General features: G+C 34.6%; 2 protein-coding genes across 3 annotated transcripts; one reads left to right on the plus strand and one right to left on the minus strand.

The window, feature by feature from the left end:
- Nucleotides 1-651: 651 nt before the first annotated feature.
- Nucleotides 652-3738, plus strand: LOC130943731 (polycomb group protein FIE1). The gene is made up of 13 exons (XM_057871733.1): nucleotides 652-884; nucleotides 1144-1209; nucleotides 1370-1492; nucleotides 1686-1766; nucleotides 1848-1940; nucleotides 2050-2125; nucleotides 2294-2373; nucleotides 2442-2513; nucleotides 2824-2883; nucleotides 3010-3106; nucleotides 3223-3286; nucleotides 3367-3426; nucleotides 3525-3738. The coding sequence occupies exons 1-13, from the start codon at nucleotides 705-707 to the stop codon at nucleotides 3595-3597; spliced, it is 1125 nt and encodes a 374-aa protein (XP_057727716.1). The 5' UTR covers nucleotides 652-704; the 3' UTR covers nucleotides 3598-3738.
- A 1783-nt stretch (nucleotides 3739-5521) lies between these two features.
- LOC130943730 (uncharacterized) lies at nucleotides 5522-13250 on the minus strand. 2 transcript variants are annotated; one of them, XM_057871731.1, is made up of 19 exons: nucleotides 12761-13250; nucleotides 12547-12659; nucleotides 12397-12451; nucleotides 12034-12128; nucleotides 11743-11809; nucleotides 11605-11667; nucleotides 11164-11334; nucleotides 10977-11070; nucleotides 10792-10871; nucleotides 10594-10672; nucleotides 10439-10482; nucleotides 9720-9787; nucleotides 9380-9465; nucleotides 9135-9292; nucleotides 7688-9026; nucleotides 7273-7559; nucleotides 6841-7044; nucleotides 6609-6765; nucleotides 5522-6119 (listed from the first exon to the last, which is right to left on the minus strand). In XM_057871731.1, the coding sequence occupies exons 1-19, from the start codon at nucleotides 12959-12961 to the stop codon at nucleotides 5818-5820; spliced, it is 3663 nt and encodes a 1220-aa protein (XP_057727714.1). In that variant the 5' UTR covers nucleotides 12962-13250; the 3' UTR covers nucleotides 5522-5817. The 2 variants fall into 2 exon arrangements, with proteins under 2 accessions (XP_057727714.1, XP_057727715.1); XM_057871732.1 differs by having other exon boundaries at nucleotides 5523-6119; nucleotides 10594-10669.
- Nucleotides 13251-13776: the final 526 nt, after the last annotated feature.

Raw genomic sequence — 13776 nt, forward strand, 5'->3', positions numbered from 1 at the left:
TATTTATATAATTTATGATATAATAAATAATGTAATCTAAATCTACTATTTTATGCATATAGCGTTACTAAATTAAAGTCCAAATCTACTATTTCATGCATATAACGTTACTAAATTTGATATTTGTGTAGTAAATATAGTTGGAAAATGCATGAACTAATACTTTTAGTGTAAAAAAGAGAAGAGTTTATTGATTTAAGTAAAGCAAAAATAAAAAAATATTAATCACCTAAAAACCTCTTAAAAAATAACTTACAAGGTATATAAAACAAATTTATAAAATAGTTTCTAAATACTAAAGAAAATATAATATCTCTAAGATATGATAAGATTATAGTAAGTGGCAAAACTGAATAAAAAAAAAGTCTTATACAAAAAATTGTTAAAAGTTAAAACTAATTAAAAAAAGGAAGTATTGTCTCGAATTTAATTTTAATATACTGATAATATAAAATATTTTATTAATACGTGTTTTTTAGATAGCCAATCACATTATTAATAAAAAATAATTATTTTTATTAATATAATATTATTTAATTAAATATACATTAAACTTAATTTAAATTGTGCATCAAAATTAAATTTTTAGAACAAAGGGAAGAAATTATGAAACAAAAGTAAAAGCTGTTATTTTTTACAGTGACGGGGAGAGTGGGAAAGAAACAAAAGAAGCGAATTTTGGTGTTTGAAGAGAAGAAGAAAAAATGGCGAAGGTTTTTGGTTTGGGGAGTGAGCCAGTGGTGGGTTCACTAACTCCATCGAAGAAGAGAGATTACAGAGTCACCAACCGCCTCCAAGAGGGTAAACGCCCTCTATACGCCGTCGTTTTCAACTTCATCGATTCCCGCTACCTCAACGTTTTTGCCACTGTTGGCGGCAATAGGGTTTTCTTCTCTCACTCTCTATCTTCTACTCTTTTTTTCGTTTAATTGTTATTTTCTAAAAGAAAAAATTTGAATCAGCGGTTTAAGATTAAGACTAGGTCTTTTAACTTTTATTCTTGTCATTGCTGTTAGATTCTGTAAAATTTTGTAACTTTTCACTTTTGTTATCCTAAATTCCTAATTATGGTTGAAACCATAGCATGAGCTTATTATCTTAATCTTCATTTGGTTTATTCATTTATTTATTTATTTTGGGCAGATTACGGTTTATCAGTGTCTTGAAGGAGGAGTTATCGCTGTTTTGCAATCTTATGTTGATGAGGATGTAAGTCCAACACTGTTTTTTTCCCTGACATTTTATTATTTGTTTTGAAGAATTTAATTGTGTTTCAGCTTTGAGGTGTGTTTTTTAAAAATTAAATTTTAAGGAAGTTTGAAATTGTTATTGGAAAAATGCTTCAAATTTCATCTGTTATGTTGACCAGAAGGATGAATCCTTTTACACAGTGAGCTGGGCAAGCAATGTTGATGGTGCCCCATTTCTGGTGGCTGGAGGAATCAATGGCGTAATCCGAGTCATAGATACTGGTTCTGAGAGGATATACAAGGTATACCACACCTTTCGAGGGTTGGTTTATTCTTTTTTACATACAATAGACCACAATAATGATGGTTGTTTGATTTTATATTTAGTGTTAGTTGTTAGTTCACAGTTATGTAGGAAGCATTGGGATGCTGAATGTCTTGAAAATGATTTCTTTTATTCATATGATTCTTGACGCAGTGCTGTTTTTTCATTAGAGCTTTGTTGGGCATGGAGACTCCATAAACGAAATCAGGACCCAAGCATTGAAGTCATCGCTTGTGATCTCTGCAAGCAAAGTGAGTAGCTTTCTTTTGTATAAAATTTTGATGGTAAGAGTAATGGTTTCCTTTCAACCATTAACATGTAAATTTGATTAGGATGAATCTGTCCGGTTATGGAATGTTCATACTGGAATATGCATTCTGATATTTGCCGGGGCTGGAGGGCATCGTAATGAAGTTTTGAGCGTTGTAAGTGCATTCATATGTATGCAATGTATTTCTCTATACTTTCTTGCTTAATTAGTAGTTCTTTATCTTAGTTCTTTATTGTAGTTCTTTATCTTTTTGCTTTTTATAGGACTTTCATCCATCAGATATATACAAAATTGCTAGCTGTGGCATGGATAACACTGTAAAGATATGGTCGATGAAGGGTAAGAGTATATTTCCATGCCATTATTTTATTAAACCTGGATATATACGATCTGTGTAAAGCAATCTCTCATCTATGCTTGTCAGCAAAACAGAATGGTGTGTACCAATTGTAATTAAATATTATTGTCTTTCTCATTTAAGTGATCCCGGCTTTTATTCTGGTGCAGAGTTCTGGACCTATGTGGAAAAGTCATTCACATGGACAGATCTTCCATCTAAGTTTCCCACAAAATATGTGCAGTTTCCTGTAAGTAAATTTTTTTTTGTAGAAGTACATACATATATGGGATCTTTTCTAATAGTAATTCTTTTCAGGTATTCAATGCTTCAGTTCATTCAAATTATGTCGACTGTAATAGGTGGCTGGGTGATTTTATCCTCTCAAAGGTGAGTAATCACATTTTCCAGAGTTATTCTACTTCCCTGTGGCAACCAAAGATTGCATTTTTGGCTTCCTTCACATGTTATAAAATGATCTTTGTGAAACCAAATACTAGTAAAAGAAAATGTTCAACGGTATTTCTGAAACTCCTTACCAAATCCTATAAAACTTGGTTTTCAACTGAACCACAATGCTCAAGAGTTTTATAATATTCTTCGAACTCAACTACATTTCATATTTACTAATATTATTCCCTTTATATTACATAAATTTATCTACCGATTCTGAAATTAATGGATTATATTGCATTTCCAGAGTGTTGATAATGAAATTGTCTTGTGGGAGCCTAAAGTGAAGGAACAAACTCCAGGAGAGGTTTGTTAGAATTATTATCTTGTTTTATTTCATTTTAATTTAGACTTTTCTTTTTTTAATTTCAGTAATTATTTGCAGATACAGTTTCAATTTTTTAAGTTGAAAGCATTTGTTTTTGTTGTTTAGGGTGTAGTTGACATTCTCCAGAAATACCCTGTTCCTGAGTGTGATATCTGGTTCATCAAGTTTTCTTGTGATTTCCATTACAATCAAGCTGCAATAGGTAATAACTAACTGCAATTTCTTCTTAAGTCATTTTGTTTTCTTCTTGTAACTGTGTATTAGATACATCATTTGCTACATTTATTTACAATTCTCATTTCCTTTTGGCTTTGCCAGGTAACAGGGAAGGGAAGATTTTTGTTTGGGAATTGCAGTCAAGTCCGCCAGTTCTTATCGCAAGGTTTGTTTATCATGTTATAATGATGAGACATGTTTTTATCTTAGAAAGTTTTTTTATGCTCAATTCATCACCTTTTCCAGGTTGTCGCATCCTCAATCGAAATCTCCAATCCGGCAAACTGCTGTGTCTTTTGATGGAAGGTAAATGCCATATTCTTATGTTGTTGCTCTTTTGGTGGAAGGTATTATCTTCTCCCCTATGTTTCTTTTCTCAAGCAGTTCCTTCTGTTATGTTGCAGTATTATTTTGAGTTGCTGTGAGGATGGCACGATATGGCGCTGGGACGATGTTACAAACGTGCCACCAGCTTAGCTTAGCCTCCATGACTGGTTTGGCCAGTCGTCGGAAAATAATTATTTTAGGAACATTGTTATTATTTGTTGTTGAGTTTGGAAACTTATATGATGATCAAACATTATTAAAATATAAATTAGGAAATTATTAAAATTATCATTAAGTGTTTTATTTAATAATTTTCAATAGGTTAGTTTGATGATTTTTGTTCAAGTGTGTAGGAAGTAAATTAGTTTTCTATATTGGGTTAAAATGCAAACAAACCCAATTTGATTATTGAATGACCAGTCTTACACAAAAATTATTTCATAAATAGTGGCTGAATATTAAAAGAAAAAGAGATCCAAAGAGGCCCAAGTAGTGAGAGCCTAGTTTGGTTATTAAACATGTTTAGCCCAAAATTAATTGTTCACTTCAAGTGCTTAAAAGGCAAAGAAATTTAAAGTGGTCCAAGGATTTTAAAAGCATGTTTCGTTGTTTCATGCCTTGTTATTTTCAACTCAATTAATTTTATTCCTTGGTAACTAAAAGTTTGACATGTGACTTTATGCATGGTTATTTTTAACTCAATTAACTTTATTTCTTGGTAACTAAAAATCTTGGTAACTAAAAGTCTGATACCAAAAATCAATTCAATTCAATTTATTTGCATTGGAAGTTTCACGGTTACGTAGTCCCTTCGTGGAATGGAATTTAATATTCAATTAGATTAATTACTTGCATTGATAACAAGAAAGAGAAAATTCAAATTAATTTGATTGCTTTTAAAGTTCCACACATTACTATGCATAGGAGAATGAAAGTGACATTTAATTTGGTTTAATTGTATTCATTGCTTCCAGAGTTTTCTTTTTTTCTTCTCTTTTTTGTTTTCAGATTGTCACTTCCATCAGAGATGAAGATGGAAGAAGCCATCAGAGATAATCACAGAGAAGCTATGAACAAGTAAGCGGCCAAGGTGATGATGACTCTTGCAAAAAGAATATCTACATTATGGTGTGGTTAGTATTTTTTTTTTCACTAAAGGTAAGAAGTGGAGAAGAAGCTTCAAGATCACCATACTTAAAAAGGAAGCAATCCGATTCGGTCAGAGAAAAAGGTCTCTGAGGTGAGGCTCGTTTCTACTTTTTGTTCATCCATCACAGAAGATAGTTACTGTAGCTACGTGAGGGAAGAAGCAAAAATGGAACAGATGTAGCTGTCAAGGATCAAGGGTTCATCAAGGGTCAGAAATCCTTTTTGGAGACCAAGTCACGATGGAAGACTCAGATTGATGAAGCTTGATGAAAAGGGATGAGAGAGAGGTACATGCATGTTGGTTTTGCTTTCGGTTTACCTCTCTCCTCTCTCTGTCCGAACCGATTTTAGTGTTGAAGAAGAAGAAGTTGGCTTGGTTGAACCATTTTAACCTTGGAAGCTTCTCCTTCTATAATAAGGGTGAACGGCCAAGAGTTGAAGTAAGGAGTGAGAGCACACGTTCGAGTTCCCATAGCTCTTTGAGCTGTTTATTCTTCTCCTTCATGGTTTTCATTGAATATTTCTTTTTCTCAATGAGTCTGTCTGTATTTCATTGGTAAAAGGCAAAATGTGAAGTTTTGTAAGAAAAAACCAATGAGTGAAAAATACAAAGTTAAAGAAAAAGTCATTATTATCTCAAAAATTCTTTGTATGTATTTCTATTTTGTTGTCATGATCCTGAGGAGATCCCCTGCAAGTTGGGTTAGCACATAACATGAATTGGAGAATAGATTCTGGACTTGTTTCGGATAAGAAATGTAGTACCTAAGGAAGAATTGGTGTTTGTAATAAGTTGATTAAAGTATTCTATCATGAATTGTCCTTTAATAACTCCTCTTATTATTCTTCTTTGCTGTGCACTACACACCTGGTTGTTGTAAGTTTGTAACTGGTATGTATCAATTAGCATTGAATATCGTTAAAAAATTGTGTATATATAACGTTCAAATCTGGAATTTTCTCCTGCCTCATTAAACTGCCAAGGCCTTTGAGAACTACCTTTTTTACGTTGAATTTTTTGCTACATTTTTAAGGGAACAAAATTTTTATACCAAGAGACAAAACTTTGTTATACCAACGAGACGAAGCTTAATTTCTGCCTCACTGATACAACACCCAACAAGAGTTTGCAATTTTGTATACTATATACACAAGAATCATATCCTATGTAAATTAAATCTCGTAACTTAAAATTGTACATCAACAAAAGGTACAGGGCCTTTAAAGTTGATTCCTCAACTGCATCAATAGGCCCTGCATGGTCTCAATCTTTTGACTTAGTTTGACAATGGTACGGTGCTGAGTGGAAGAAGAGTCCGAAGTACCAACATGAGTGATTAGTTCACTGAGTTTAGCCTGTGACTCTACCACCACTTCCTCAAGCTGAGTTAATGTCTCTTCCATGGTTTTGTGTGGTCCTTCATTAACCCCGCTTGGTAAGGGAGAATGTCCTCTATTACCAACAACACTACCATCTTTGGTAACCTTTTCAGAAGAGAAAATCTTGTCAATGCCCTCGCTTCCTGCAAGTCACCGTACCATGTTTAGAATATTAGAAAACTACTACAAATAACTATACCATTGTTGGTACCATTACTAGAAACAGTAGAAACTACCTGCAAATCATCATAACATTATTGGTTATAATTTGTCCGAGTATACAGTTATTTAGTTAGAAACAAAGGGAGTAGGAAAAGTAAGCACAAATGTATAGCCAGAGGATCAATAAGCTATACAATCAACCAAAGCTAGAAGGCCTAGAGAGTGATAACGTTGTATCATAGTTTTCCATTGATTTGCCGAGCATTCTAAGTATCATACATGACATGATCACTAGTTGTCATCAATGAACCAACCACTTGGATTCATGAAACCTTGCTTCAAATCACTATCCATTACCTATATATTTAGTTTACTGAAGACTATAACATAACAATAATAAATAGGAATTAAAAGAACAAGATATGTCCGATGAAAATTAATTCAGAAACATTAGAAACTGGAAAGCATACCTAGGTTACCAAGTTGATCTATTACAGCCTGACCAACAGAACCTTCCAGCTTAAGCAGCCGCAAAACTCCAGCAGTGATTCGGCCAATTGAATCAATTTCAGATTTGCACAGCAAAGTGAGGTGCTGAAGCTCATCCTTGGTTACTGCTGCTTCAATCTGCAAGGTACAATCATCATCAAACGCAACATTCATGAGACAATGACCTATATCTAACTATGAAATTCCCATTACCGGTTGTTTAACAGCGAACTTTATATCTTCCACTTCCCAATTCACTATTTCATCAGTGTTGTCCTCACATAATATCAAGCGAACTTCAAGACCAACTCCCTCAGTTGTGTTACTATTTTCTTTATCCCCGTTTGCAATTAACATTGATGGAGGATTGCCCTTTTGGATATGAGGCTTTAATATTCGTAGCCCTTCAATTCCTACCTGTAAGTGCAAGCTCAATAAGGTAAGGTGTATGAAAAGGGTAAGACATATCTGGATGATAGACAAGAAACAGAAAAGAGATACACGTAGAAAACCAATCAGTAAGGATATTGAATTTTATCATTCTCAAAGGAGAAGGAAAATTCTTAATTCTGCAGTAATTTGGAGAAAAATTTACACAAACAGATTGCATTAAATCTTTGAAACTCAGAAGGAAGCTTTTTCTACCGTAACAAGCTCTATTGGATTTTGTTTTATCCGCCGCAATTGTGCTTTGCCATCCAGAACCTTCTTTGGGCTACTTTTTGCATTTACTCGTAAACCACGGAAAGTTGTGTGCCAACACCTCTCTTCTCTGTCGACAACCTCAAGACTGGAGAACCACCACTGTTCAGCCATCTGATCTGCACCTTCAAGAGCAAATAACCAGTCTCTCAATTCTATAGTTACATCCACGTCATCTGGCTTCTTCAGGTGTGGAAAACTGATTTCCTCCCCTTGTCTCATACTTTCAGCTAGCAAAAAGTTCAGCAAGTCAGAAATGTATACTTAGCAAAATTAGTTTATGCAACACAGAACAAATCTATTTTATGTAATACGCAAATATAGCAACTAGAAAAAATCAGGTGAAATTGCTTCATACCATCTTCTGAATTATCAACCATGAGAGGTGTTGTCTTAAAAAGTTTTGATAAGGGTCCTTTTTGTAAGTTTTCCAACCCTTTTGAAAGGCCTGTCCCAGGGCCTCCATCAGGTCCAAGTATTCCAAATCTATGCAGGAGGGCTTCAGCATAGTTCATTCCTCCACCAAGTCGAACACCAGAAACAGAAGCTGACACATTTAAACTATGAGACTCCATATCTTGCTCGTTTAGCGGAATGACATGAACCATACTGATGTCTAGAAAAGGGATTGAATGAGCATTTCCATTCATTGGATGTTTCTTATTCTTATCTACCCAAAAAACAGCTCTTAGATGAGGATATCCATTATCACTTGGTGAGGGAACATTTTCGCTAGGACTCAAGAATGATCCATTTTCACATGGTAAGTGCCCCTCAGCATCCACACAATCTATCTGGACACTCTCCCACCGTAAAGTAGATGAAACAACAATAGCCCCTCCAAGGGTTTTATGGGCGGCATTAATGAATAGATCATCTCCGATAAACTGTACTAAAGGCATTCCCTCAACATTCACCGAAGACTCTAGAAATCTAAGTTGGAGGTCCTTTACTGTTAAACTCACAGCAGTGTCACTGGGAACCTTGTCCATCAGCTTTCCACTAAAAGACTTGTCTCTAATGTCCTCTAATTGTTTCCTTTTCCCAACCATAGCTATTTTCTCACTAACTCGCCCAAAATAACCATAGACGTCCAGGACAAAAAATAATTGTTCAACAGAAGTGTTGGATAGATACTGGCCACAAGCAACTCCAACCCTGACAATACCCCCTGAAGGAGGAATATGTAACAGTGGACTGCCATCAGCAGTTGCCATAGCTACTTCAATGCAAGCATCTTTGAGATCAACACATCTCAACAGTCCTCCAGTTTGTCCAAGGTAATTTTGAAGTTTGATTTTGTCATTACATGCCTCCAGGGACAAAGTAAGCTGCGATGCTCTGGCAGTCCACTTCTTCTGGCTAGCATCGATCGGTTGACCTTCCCAAAGACTAAAACAAGCAGGATCCTTTTCAAGGTTCAGCATTCTTAGTTTCAATGAGGGTGAATCAGAAAAGAAAAGGTTTTCAATATGGAGTCTTGCTCCAGTGAAGGAGGTCTGAACTGTATTATTATCCATGTAGATTTTAGAAATATCAGTTTCAATGTTGTCTAGTGGAACTGTAAGGTCAAGCCCCTTGAGACTGAAAATAAAAGATTTTATTGAGAAGTCCGGTAGAATGTCACCAGGACTGACAACAATACCATCAGCTAAGAATGAGGATATCCTTAGGCATGTTTCCTCCTGAAGATGAACCTGAACAAATATACAAAGATCATCAAACATATAATTGACCAAAAAAAAAAAGACAAAAAAGATGCACTATACATCTGTAACAAGTTTATTGAAAGATGATGCACATACCATAAGAGGCTGACAATCAATAACTGTCTGAGAAGCAAAGGATGGTGGAAGTGGCGAAGGCATGACTTGAAGTGCATGGAGGCATATTAGAGGGATTCCCTCAATCACTTGCCACTGCTGTTCTCCTAGAGGGTATATTGGAGGGCAAAAGCTTCTAGCTGCCAAAAGAAAGGATTTAAAAACCAGTTGTTAAGCATTGGTAAAGTGGTATATTATTTTCAAGAAACGTGTTCATAACTTAATACCAAATTCAGGCACATGGAAAGCATCTTTTGTGACAGCTTGCATCGATGGTTGCACTAGTGTACACTGCGGAGATGAATAGATGTCCCTGCATTCCAATGATAACAAGCAACCTAGTTACATTGTTACGTTATAGTGATTAGTACAGTCAACTTAGGAAGGAAAACAGATTATTGTGCCATTAAAACTATCAAAAGCCACCAAAATGATTGATCAACTAGAACATATGAGAAACCCTTATTTTCTTTCCTCTCTTCTTGTCAATTTGCATTAACTGCTCAGGATTTAATGCAGGATCTAACCATGAAAGTGGTTTTATGGACAGAGCACAAAGGCACAAACCTTAAAATTATTCCACCAATTGTAATCTTGGTCAAGTTATTGTCATTCTCTCCTTCAGAAAGACTGGCCTGCAAAAGTACGTGAAACAGTACAACTCACTGATAGCCTGATAACATTGCACAATAAGGGGAAATAACATGGCAATATGACATCTTAAAAGCATGTGACATCTTAACCTTTGCAGCATACATACACCCATAGCATGAATCATCCAGAGAATATAAGGAGCTTTCTTTTCTTACCTTTCTCTAAGAATGATTAGCTGTAGTTGTAGTTATAAGAAATAAACTTACCACACTAAAATCACATTGGCAAAACAAATATAGCAGCTACAATTTTGAATTCCTTTTGTTTACTTGTTTGTTTCTGCATAGTGCATACCTTGTTACTAATGGAGCCTCCAAAGACCCCCTCGCCCCCCCCCCCCCCCCCCCCCAAAACACATAAAAAAAACACGCAAAGAAAAAAGGAAAAAAAAGCACAGATATAAATTAAAAAAAAATAATCGAAGGGAAATATTCTGTCCTATGTTTTTATATTTGCTTTTGATATAACCAATTCTATCCTTCCCTCTAGACAAGGCTAAGGTGTTGTCAGTTTATCACCAACACTCATAATTGAGGAGTAATATGGGACAAGTACCCAAGAAAGAATAATGGGGGAAAGAATAGTAAGATTATGTAAAGAAAAATAAAATGAATATGAAAATAAAGCATTACCCGAGAGAAAAAGAGGGACTGCAGCAAAAGCTCAAGCTGGAATTCTGCAAGTTATTGTCATTGGTTGGATCATTTATTAACTCTATGAATTTGACTATATAATTGAAAGAGGTTTAAATTTATCTAAAAAGAAAGCTATGTGGCTAGCAACAAACCAGTATCTTTAATGCAAAGAAATATATGATCTACAACAATCGAGACCAGAGAACGCCCAGCAGCTTCAGTTGATCGCTGCTATGATTCAATTACAGAAACACTCAAAGGATGTCAAAATGAAACAATATTTTTATCGAAAGGAAACTACTGAGGATGGGTATTCTGAAACACTAAAAAGTTAAAAAACAGTGTGAAACCTGCTGAGTCTTTAAATCAACATCGCCCCTGTTTAGACAGACATATAATCCTGTCATAAAGCGGAGAAGTGCGCGTAGCCCTGCTCGTACATGTTGTAGTAACTCATGTCAGTGATGTCACAATGATGCCATGTGTATCAATTCAATGTGGATACAAGAAACATTACATGTGCCCTTTTACTTACCAGGTTCACTTAGTGCAGGGCAAACAGCTTCATTGATGTGCAACTGAACCTCAAGCCCAAGTGGACTGTTCAAGTCAGTTCTCTGAACTGTTATCTGGCAGTTATAAATTCCAGCTATATTTCATGACTCAAAACATTCAAACATAAAACAGATGTTTATAAAATTAGTTGTAGGAACTATATTTACATATGCTTCTCCTGATATTCCTTCAATAAAACGCTCTCCTCCAAAGAATACTCGCTTTGCACCATCATCATCTCTCAGGTTTGATCCCTCTTCAGAGATGCCTAATGCAGCATCCGCGAACATGTCAGGATGAGGCAAAAGATCAATAGACAAAGATTCCCATTCTAGTTTCTGAGAAAGAAAAAAGAAAAACATGTATGAATTATTAGATGGTAATGCCAATAAAAGCAACATAACATCCACAACCTTGAGAGTATAGCTAAAAATATAATTGCTTTTTATGAACCATTCTTTTTATTTTTCAATAAAACTTATCGGAACTATGTATTCTAATCATATAACTAAATGACAACTGTAAAATAAGCAAAATGAAAGAAATAAAAGCAAATCAATACAGATTACACATATAAGCATATTAAAACTAGAGAAGGAGGTAATTACTTTGAAGACATATATATATTTCTTGTTACTGGAGAATTCCCGTGCTTCCTTAAGATTTACAACCTGTAAAGGCAAATCTTTCAATAAAATGCCATATGCAAGGGTGTCAGATTTTTAAGCCTGGGTTTCAACAAATACCTGCCAGCTTTCATTTGTGGTATACAGCGAAAGGTTATGTATTGTGATAGATGCCATTGGTGGTGCCCTATAAATAGATTTCAGGGAAAACTTAAAAACATAGTACTTGAGCCAAACATAAAGTGAAATTCTTTAGGTTTATACTTAAAAAATACTTGATAGACCCGTCAGAGACTAAGATGTCCACGTCAGTTTCAATTTCAATTTCAATTCATTCCAAATCATAACAGTTGATAGGGTTGGTAGAGCACAAATAAACCAAATTATGAGCATCAAGAAACAAGAATTTACCATGTTGCTCCCACTTTTCGACGCGTGCCCCCACCACCACGAGTTTCAAGTAACAGATTAACTGTGTGAATTTGTATAGTCATGCCATCAGAAATCTGAAACCGTCAGTAACTCTATCAATGAGTAACATTTTCAAATGAAAAATGTCTTTGCATGACAAGTAATTGGTCATCGCTATGAAACTACCAAATCTATGGAAAGGAATGCTATAAGCTGAATCACAATTCAATCAACCTTACACTAAATCCTTATCATATTCATCTCTCATTGTAAAACAACCAGTCCCCATTGGCAATAACAGCAACGGAAACAAATATAGTAAAAAATAAACTGAAAGAGAGTAAAGTGACAAGTGTCACAAACCTTATCAGCAAAACCATAACCACTACCCTTCGAGGTGGCAGCCGATGAAGTGGCACTGCACATAAACCAAGCTTAGTGAATAAGCATTGAAAAACAGCATAAGCATCCATCAACGCACAAAAATAAAATCAAGTAACAAGTTTAATTCACCTGTTGCTACTACTAACAGATGCATCAAAATCAGAATTCTCCTCCAGAACTAGATCAAGCCGATCAATTTGCACAATGATCGGCTCTACTTGCACATTACTCACGGAAGGAAGCTGAAAAAGAAAAGAAGAGAATTGGTTAATAATATTAACAAATTTAGAGTTAAAAAATGAATAAATCGCAGCGGAGAGAAAGAGGATTGAAGAAGGTTAACCATGATGTCCAATTTGGCAACTTTAGCGGTGGAAACGTTAAGCGCAGGTGGCAAGGCCAAGCTGGAATGCAAGGCATCACCATCGATATCTAAATTGGAGAGACTTAAAGTGCGGCCTTGAAGCTTGAACTGGTCTCTGGAGAAGGATTTGAGCCAATACTTGAGTGTGTACTCTAGTGCACGAGCTAGTATTGACTCCATTGTAAGACAAGCTACTTCTCAGTTCAGAATTTCAGATCAAGATCATGGAAGGAACTTGGGGACTCTGAATAACAATCGTTTGATTCCTTGACACCTTCTTTGTTTGTTAGGGGTGGTGATTTGAGAGAGAGAGCACGTGCGCGGCACGTGAGAAGATAACAGCAGAGGACCTGTGTCGGTCTGAATTCTGAAATTGCAACTGCGCACCTCTTCTTCTTCTGTCCTTTTCTTTTCGTTTCTTTTCTTTTCTATGCTCTTCTGTTCTCTTTCTATGTGCTGTGAACAATGGTTCCTCACGTCCTCTCCTAATTGGGAAAATACGCAAAATATGTTTTAACTGAGTTTAATTATGCTTAAATATATAATTTCTATGTAAACTTTTTTATCTTAATTTAATGATAAATAAAAAAATTAATTTTGATACCCTATTCAGTTTTATAGGTACATATAATTATGTAATATCTTACATTGATGATGACATGATGTGAGATAAAAAAAAGATATAATTAAATAATTAGAAAATATTTTATATTATTTACGTATTAAAATTAAATTTATTAAAATATTATTTTTATAATTATATTAGAGGTATGATAAAATTAGTTTTTGGGAATTAGCTTTTTAGATTCTTGTCATAAATGTTAAAGGATTTTAATAAAATGAATATTAGTTAAAATAATTTTTAAATAGATAATTACTAAAAAAATAATATTAGATTATAATATTATCTTTTTAAGTATATTTAATTTTTTTATATTTTTTTAGTATATTTTTTGTATAATATTTTTTTAGTATTCTATTTTAATATGCTATAA

The sequence above is a fragment of the Arachis stenosperma genome, chromosome 8, assembly GCF_014773155.1.
Source record: "Arachis stenosperma cultivar V10309 chromosome 8, arast.V10309.gnm1.PFL2, whole genome shotgun sequence".
NCBI lineage: Eukaryota > Viridiplantae > Streptophyta > Magnoliopsida > Fabales > Fabaceae > Arachis > Arachis stenosperma.